Below are 8,445 nucleotides of genomic sequence, written 5' to 3' on the forward strand. Positions count from 1 at the left end.
CCTGACTTGGAGGCGAAGGGAAGGGAGAGGGGGGAAAGAATGGATCCCAGGTGCTTCTGCCTGTCAGAGGGGCTGGTGCACACTCCCGGTGATGTCAGGGGGGGTGGCATATGCTAATAAGTTATGCTAATGAGCTCCTGCAGCTCTTTTTCTACGAAATGACCCCTGCATAGCAGCAAACGTATGTGACTTGTTTCAGACTCACACCTACCCTGTGAGGTCGGTTTGGTTGGAAGAGGGTGACTGGCCCAAAGTCATCCAACAAGTTTCACAGTTGAGTAAGGATTTGAACCTAGGTCCTAGTTCAACACTTAAACCACTATGCTAGACTGTTACATATGAATCGACCGTAATTCTCAGTTTCATGCAGGATGAAGTCAGTGCAACACCCCCCCCCTTTTCGGTCCAATTTATATCTGTTTAAGACAAAACATTCCAATTTAGCCAATCTTCGATGCAAAGGGTGCTACTATAGGACTCTATCTACCTATGACATCTTTCTCCTACATGTGGCATTTCTTCTGCCAAGAAACTCTGGCCAGTATACATGGTCCTCCTCTCCTTCATTTTATCCTCAGAAGAACTCAGAAAGGCAGCCCAGTTGCCACCCAGTGAGCTTGATAGCTGCGTGGGGACTTAAGCCTGGGTCTAGTCTGATGATCGCACACAGAGCAAGCCAACACAAGGTTATGGCCTTGCACGGCCACTGTACAGATCTTTATGCCATCTTTATGAAAATTGTTTTGAAACATCAGGGATGAGTCAATTAAGGAAAAGAAAAAAGGCCCCTTCGCCTGCATTAAAGGCATGCACTCCCCTTTCCTGCCTCCTTTAGCTCCTCCTCCCACCTCGGTCCAGCACAGCCTACAAACAAGGCTAACACTAACCACGGTTTTCAAACCAGCTTCAAATTCTCATTTTGATGTCTGGCTTAAAATTATCTGGGTTAGCCTCATTTGTAGTGAAACGTAACGATGAGAACGGGAGAGAAGAGAGAAATGTCAGCAGGAGAGGGAGGGAAGGGAGGGCCGGTGGGCAAAGGGCCGGGGGCCGGGAAAGGAATGCTGGGGGACGCCACGCCTCCCGTGGGCCAGGGTGAACGCCTGCCCCCCAGTGTCCACACAAGTGCGCCAAAATTCTGAAATTAGCATATTCTAACATCAGTACTTAAACGGTGCTTAACTTTTACAGCAGCCCATAAATATACATAAAGTGCAGATTTTGATAATCCGTACTATGCCACATGGATCTGAAAGCAGTCTGTGACTATGCAAAAGTCCGGTTATTTCTTACTACATACTTCCTCAGCCTTCTGAGCTTCCGTGTATTTATCCAAGTATACTCCTGGAAGCACAGATCCCACGATGGTCAATCCTTTCCCAGCTTTCAATTGAGAGGTGAAAGAAAGCAGCCGCGGATGCTTGACCAACTGTTCTGAATCCAAATTCAGCAAAACCAAGACTTGAGGCCTGGAGAGGAAGAAGGAGAAGAGATTGGATTTATGCCACGCCCTTCACTACCCAAAGGGTGGGCAGAATGTCAGCTACGCTGCCACGATGTTTATGGGCAAGAGCGCATCTGCTTGACCTGTGTACCAACTGCTGCCGCATTCCTTCGTTCTTTATCATCTCTGACCTTGCAAGCTGCCTGTGTAGTGTCTTCCCATCATTTACCCGTGGGATTAGTTTTGATTCCCAGCTTTGGCTTTAATGGCCTGGGGCCCCATTCTCCTGCGAGCGGGAGTCAGGCTGATTGGCCTAGGGGTGGGGGTGCGTACGAATACCCTACATCCCATTATGCTTGTAGGAACGTAGCCATTCCTAACAGTGATGATGTTACTGCCTCTATAGCTCTTACAATAAAGTATAACCTTATGATAAGCATGTACTCCTTTTGTTTGGCTGTGGAACTTGACACAAACTCCTTACCCTTCCCCTCCCCACAACAGACACCCTGTGAGATAGGTGGGGCTGAGAGAGCTGTGATAGAAACTGCTCTTTTTCAAGAACAGCTCTTGACAGAACTATGGCTTGCCCAAGGTCATCCAGCCAGGTGCAAGTGGAGGAGTGGGGAATCAAACCCGGTTCTCCCAGATTAGAGTCTGCGCACTTAACCACTACACCAAACTGGCTCAGTAGAAGAAGAGATTGGATTTATACCCCACCCTTCACTACCCAAAGGAGTCTCAGAGCGGCTTACAATCTCCTTTCCCTTCCCCTCCCCACAACGGACACCCTGTGAGGTAGGTGAGGCTGAGAGAGCTCTTGACAGAAACTGCTCTTTTTCAAGGACAGCCCTTATTTTTTTATTTTTAAGGACAGCCCTTATCAGAACTACGGCTTGCACAAGGTCATCCAGCCAGGTGCAAGTGGAGGAGTGGGGAATCAAAACCGGTTCTCCCAAATTAGAGTCCGCGCACTTAACCACACCACCAAACTGGCTGATAAGGGGATGATAAAGGGGAAGATAAAGTATAGAATGAAGACTGCAGTGTGTGTGGGTGTGTGGATGCATATTAACACACGCATATACATAAAAATAAAGATGTTTCAAAACATAAAAGTATAGGATAAAATGGCTGCAGGGATGGGAATTCATATAATCTCTTGACCGAAAATCAGCAGCTAAGGAGTTGATATGCAAGGGAGGAGGTCAAGGGGAACAAAAAACTTAGAAGGAGAAAACCTGCAAACAGATCACTGTACGTTTTACTTTGCAATGTACAGGCTAAATCCAACACTTATGAACTGAAACTTTAAAAAACTCATCCAAATACATGTTTCCAACACTAAGAGAAATAATCAGAGGAAAAGAGAGTTTCTAAATAGAAACCTACAACCACATGTGAGGGTTTCCTCTTCTGAAATCAACTTCCTCAGCGGTCTTAATTAAACAGTAGACTTCCTCGGACTCTCACCTCCAGTTTTTGGTGTGAGGAGGGCCCTGCTCAACCCGAAGCAAAGCGTAGCGAGCAGCGTTCAAGGACAGCCCCCGGATTCCGTCTCCCCACTCCTTTTCAGCTCTTAAAAGGAGAAAGGTTTAATCAGACAAGCATACCTTTTTCTAATCCCACACAATTATTTATGAAAATGCTATTATTTGCTTGTTATAGATGACAACACTATAATTCTTTCAAAATTACAAATCTTTGTCACTAAAATTCTCTTCCAAATGACACACCTTTGTAACTCATTTCTTAAAAACCTTATTTCCCCTGACTTTAAATTTGCAAGAGAAAAATTTCAAATCTTTTCTAACACATGGCAGTATTTGAACACAGTGAAGAATTAAAAGGTATAATTACATTCAAATTCATTTGCTTCTCTTTCCAATGATACCAAGCTCATCGAACGTTACAGTCATTACCACATCCTATGTGGTTCAAAAGCCAGAATGTAATCAGACTTTCTGTAGTTCACTTATTTTCATAGATGAGACCACAGGACAAACTAAGCTATAACATGGTTACCTATATAAAAGCCACGTTACACTTATCCCTGACCATATCCCATGTGGCTGTATAAAAACAGTTGGCTTACTTGTAACTGATGATCTTCGAGTGGTCATATGTGCATTCACACCTCTGGGATATAGTGCGCCTGCGGTGACCTCGATCGGTCCCTCTTGAAAGCGAAAGGGATTTTCGCGCCCGCTCCTCAGTCATGCGCCGGCCCCACTGTGCATGACCAAGGGAGGGGCACGACAATCCCACCAGTTCTTTCTGACCGCTGCCATCAGTCTCTGAGTAATAAAAAGGAGAGGACTGAAAGCAGAGGGGAAGGAGGGCAGGTGGTGTGAATGCACAGATGACCACTCGAAGATCATCAGTTACAGGTAAGCAACCTGTTTATCTTCTTCGTGGTCTCTGTGCATCACACCTCTGGGAGATTAGCAAGGAAAAAACAGGCCTACCTGGAGGAGGGGAGGTGAAGGTCCTAGACTTGCGCCGCCTGCAACACTGCCTGTCCCACCACAAAACGTTGATGAAGACACACATCCAGGGCGTAACGCTTCACAAATGTGTGGGGGGTAGCCCAGGTTGCTGCTTGACAGATGTCAGTGAGCTACGAACCTCTCAGGAAGGCTGTGGACGTGGCTACTGTGTGGGTAGAGTGCGCATGGAGCACGCCCGGAAGTGGCCGTTTGGCCAGTAAGTAGCACAGTTTGATGGTTTCCACAATCCCCTTGGATAGACGTTGCGAAGAAAGCTTCTTCCCCTGCACAGGTGTTCTATAGAAGACGAACAAAGCTGGTGACTGACGGAATGACCTTGTCCTATCGAGACAGAAGAGTATGGCTCTCTTGACATCTAGAGTATGAAGATGGCGTTCCTTGTCGCTTTTAGGGGAGAAGAGCGATGTCCGCTCGTAAATGGAACTCGGAAACAACCTTGGGCAGGAAAGAGACATCCGGGGCCAAGGTGACACCATCATGGTGAAAAACCAAGTACGGAGAATCGCAACGGAGTGCAGACAATTCGCTCACTCGTCCTGCTGAGGTAATGGCTACGAGGAAAGCAGTCTTCCACGAGAGAAGCTGTAGACTAGATGTGGCTCAAACGGTTTGCCCGTTAATTTGGACAGTACTAGAAAACAGTACTAGAACAGTACTAGTCCCAGGAAGGAGTCGGCCCTTAAGCCGGAGGAAAGAGGCAAGTGAGGCCCTCAGTACTAGCCCCAGGAGGGAGTTGGCCCCTGAGCCGGAGGAAAGAGGCGAGTGAGACCCTTCAGAAACTGCTTCGTTTGCGGGTGAGAAAAAACGGAATAGCCATCCACCGCAGGATGATTGGCGGAAATAGTGGCTAAATAGACTCTTAAAGAGGAGCAACTAAGACCCAATTCCAGGTGGGTCAACAAGAATCCGAAAACTACCCTCAAGTCTGTAGGGGGTGGTGTTAAATCCAACGACTCGAGGTAAAACAGGAATTTCTTCCACTTCCCTTCATAGGAAGTGCGTGTAGCTGGCTTCCGACAGTTCAACAGAACAAGGTCTATCCTGTTTTTGAGCTGTGCTAGGGGATCCTCCACGCCGTGAGTTTGAGGTGTGGTACATCATGGTGAAGCACTCTGCCCTCCTGGAGGAGATCTGGTGCCGGGTGAAAATGTATGTATGTGCCCCGGGACATGTGGAGTAGAGTCGGGAACCAGTGCTGACGTGGCCACCATGGTGCCACGAGGATGCATTGAGATTGTTCCTTCATGCTCATGCTTAGCACTCTGGTAAGTAGAGGAATTGGTGGGAACAGGTACATGTGCCTGTGGAACAATGGGAACAGAAGGCCGTCCCCCAGAGACAGTGGGTCCTGTCCTGCCCTGGTACAGAAACAGACGACACTTCGCGTTCTGACGCGTTGCAAACGCATCGATTTCTGGGTGACCCCATCTGTGGAAAATTGGTTGGAGGTACGCCCAGTTGAGTTTCCACTCGTGGAAGGATGCGCCTCCTCTGCTCAGAAAGTACGCATGCACATTAAGCAATCCTGGCAGGTGAGCAGCAATAATGAACATGCCCCGGGATTGACACTCGGTCCAAATCTCCCAGGCCAATCAACAGATTCCCCTGGACACTGTCCCACCTTCCCTGTTCATGTAACACAGTGTGGTGGTGTTGTCATTTGGAAATTCTGATAGGAGATAAACTAGTTGAGGCCCCTGAGGTCCATAATAAGATGGAGTCCTCTGTCTTTTTGGGGGACCGTAAAATACCGGGAGTAGAACTCATGTTGACGCTGTGCTGTCGGGACTGGTATCAATGATGGAAAGTACCCACCGGTCTGAGGTTATTCGCTGCCAAGCAGCCAGATAGGGAGACAGGTGGGTAGGGGTGGGACGACAGGAGTCAAAGGCTCTGCTTGGAAGCTTTCAAAGTCTTAGCCTTAGGCTGAGAGATGGAAGAGAATTTTGGTTTGTGTCCATAAGGGCAGGAAGACACAGCGGGTGAGCGTTGCCACTGTGCTTCTGGGGACGACTTAAGAGAGGATCTGCAAGACCATGGCTTGTTCCAGGATTTCGCTTTGGATAGTTTAGGAGCCACCGTGACTCCTAAATTTCATAACATCTTTATACTTTTGTCTAGGTCTTGCAGGACCGTATCAGTCGTGGCACTGAAAAGGCCCTCACCTTTGAATGGAAGGTCCTCAATGAGAGTCCTGGTGTCCTGCGACAGGGCAGTAGAACGTAACCAGGCGTGACGTCGGAGGGTAACTGCTGAAGTCAGTGTTTTGGCGGCCGCATCCAATGTGTGCTTAGCTGCATTGAGCTGATGCTTAGCCAAAAGCATTCCCTCCTTTTGAATCCTGTGAGCCTGACGGTTACCGTCCTTGGGGAGGGTTGCAATAAATTCAGACATCTGCTCCCAAAGAGCAAACTGATATCTCCCCATACATGCTGTATAGTTTGAGGTCTTGATGCCAAGTGCTCCTGTAGAATAAAATTTTTCTTCCAAACGAATCAAGTTTCCTTCCTTCTTTCTCAGAGGGGGTGGAAGGACTGCGTCTGCCCTTGGAGGAAGAAGTGACTACGACAGAATTAGGTTTAGGGTGGGTAAATAGAAATGCAGCACCCTGCTCCTGCACCTTATACATATGATCTACCCTCCGGCTCGAGACGGGGGTAGATGCTGGGTGAGACCATGGGACTTTAGCTGCCTGAAGGAGGACTGAAGTCATCGGTAAGGCAAACAGGATAGAGGCGTCCAACTGGACGATATCGAACACGGAGTCTGTCACAGTAGGCGGGGGCTGTACCATAGACAGAGTGAGCGTGTTAGCCATCCGCTTGATGAAATCTCCGTAGGATTTTAAGTCTTCCGAAGGGGAGATTGGGAGATCATCGCCCACTTGTTGAGGTGGAGAGGGTTCCACCAGAGGATCGGGGTTTTCGTTCCCTGACTGGGAGGAAGCGTCTGAAGAGGTGGAGTGCTCAGATGACTCTGGAAAAGACATAGGTAACATCGGTATCGATGGAGTTGGATTAGATGGTTCTTTAAACTTTGTAACTGTCGGGTACAACGGCTTGGGAGGTTTGCCCGTCGGCCTCGATGGTTGAGGCCTCACAAACTCCCATGTCAATGGAGGATCTCGATACCAGGAGAGACATGAAGAGGTGGACTGACGGTCCCACTCCATTGGTTGGGGTGGGAACCACAGCATACTGCTTGTAAATGGATAGGCCCCATACATGTATTGCTACTGCTGTTGGTCCCAGGAGAGCGGTGGTGGTGGGTGGATCGGTGCCGATGGTCAGTCTCAATCATCAGGTCGGAGATGTGAAGGATGGACAAATGCATTGGCTCCGTGGTCTGCGTGCAGACTTTTGACTCTGAAAGACTGGGAGATCTGTGTCAAGTCCATAATGTGCTCTGAGTCAGTGAGCTGGATAGGACGCAGCGAAGGCGACTGAGGTACACCTTGTGGCTGCTCTCGGCTCGAAAAGTCAAGGGAAGCAGCCCCCATAGGATTCGGTTCCAAGGCCCTCTGAGGGGTCAGCGGAGATTGCACAGGGGGAGTTTTCTTATGCTTTTTATGCTTGGCTGGCTGATCGTCCTTGCCCTCCCTGCAAATTTTGGAGGGAGTATGGGCTAAGGACTGAGATGTCTGGGCCGAGCGTTTCAGCATCAGGCGGTCGACATCTATGTGAGTCGATATCGGGGACAGCACAGCCGTCGATGCCGAGGTGGCAGTCGACATCGACGTATGCCCTGAAGTGTCCTGTGACAACATCGGTGAAAGCGCTACCTCCAAAAGCGCAACACGAAGTCTGGCAGCTCTGTTCTTCCTTGTCTGCTTCGAAAACCTGGCACAATGAGCACGAGAGTCCACTCAGTGTGATTCCCCGAGGCACAAATGACAAAGCGAGTGTCCGTCTGGGGGGGTGATCTTGCTGCCGCACTTAAGGCACCATTTAAAGAAACCCCACCTCTTGGCCATAGGCCGGAAGGGGGGACACACACATAACAGAGTTCAAAAAGGAAATAAATCCGTAAAAACAAAATTCTTTCACTTAACAAAAATATACAAGAAGAAAACGAAAAACTTCGAAGAAAACGAGGAATAAGCCTAAAAGACCTTTTTTTTTAACTGACCGAAGCAGGGAAGATCCTACCAGCACGGTGGTCAGAAGAGAGCTGGTGGGATTGTCATGCCCCTCCCTTGGTCATGCGCAGTGGGGCCAGCGTGAAAATTCCTTTCGCTTTCAAGAAGAACCAATCAAGGTCGGCGCAGGCGCACTATATCCCAGAGGTGTGATGCAGAGAGACCACAAAGAAGATAGTAATATTACATCAGGGATCCTAAAATCCTACAATCCTAGAGTTCAGAAAAAATATATACTGCGGGTTAGGAAAGGCACAAATAGGTATAGAAAAAAGCCTACATGGTTAACAAACAAAGTAACGGAAGCTGTAAAAGGTAAAAAGGATTCCTTTAAGTGGTGGAAAGTTAGACTC

General features: G+C 48.3%; 1 protein-coding gene across 1 annotated transcript in view; it reads right to left on the reverse strand.

Moving 5' to 3' along the window:
- Window positions 1-7,687, reverse strand: part of LOC107117788 (solute carrier family 12 member 7-like) — a 56,204-nt gene extending 48,517 nt beyond the window's left edge. The window contains exons 1-5 of the mRNA XM_015419954.1: window positions 7,606-7,687; window positions 6,746-6,930; window positions 5,155-5,255; window positions 2,918-3,022; window positions 1,301-1,469 (exon numbers count right to left, since the gene is read on the reverse strand). Of these exons, the coding sequence (XP_015275440.1) occupies window positions 1,301-1,469; window positions 2,918-3,022; window positions 5,155-5,255; window positions 6,746-6,930; window positions 7,606-7,687 (642 nt within the window). The remainder of the gene's footprint in view (window positions 1-1,300; window positions 1,470-2,917; window positions 3,023-5,154; window positions 5,256-6,745; window positions 6,931-7,605) is intronic.
- Window positions 7,688-8,445: the final 758 nt, after the last annotated feature.

The sequence above is a fragment of the Gekko japonicus genome, unplaced genomic scaffold (assembly GCF_001447785.1).
Source record: "Gekko japonicus isolate JY-2015 unplaced genomic scaffold, Gekko_japonicus_V1.1 scaffold4163, whole genome shotgun sequence".
NCBI lineage: Eukaryota > Metazoa > Chordata > Lepidosauria > Squamata > Gekkonidae > Gekko > Gekko japonicus.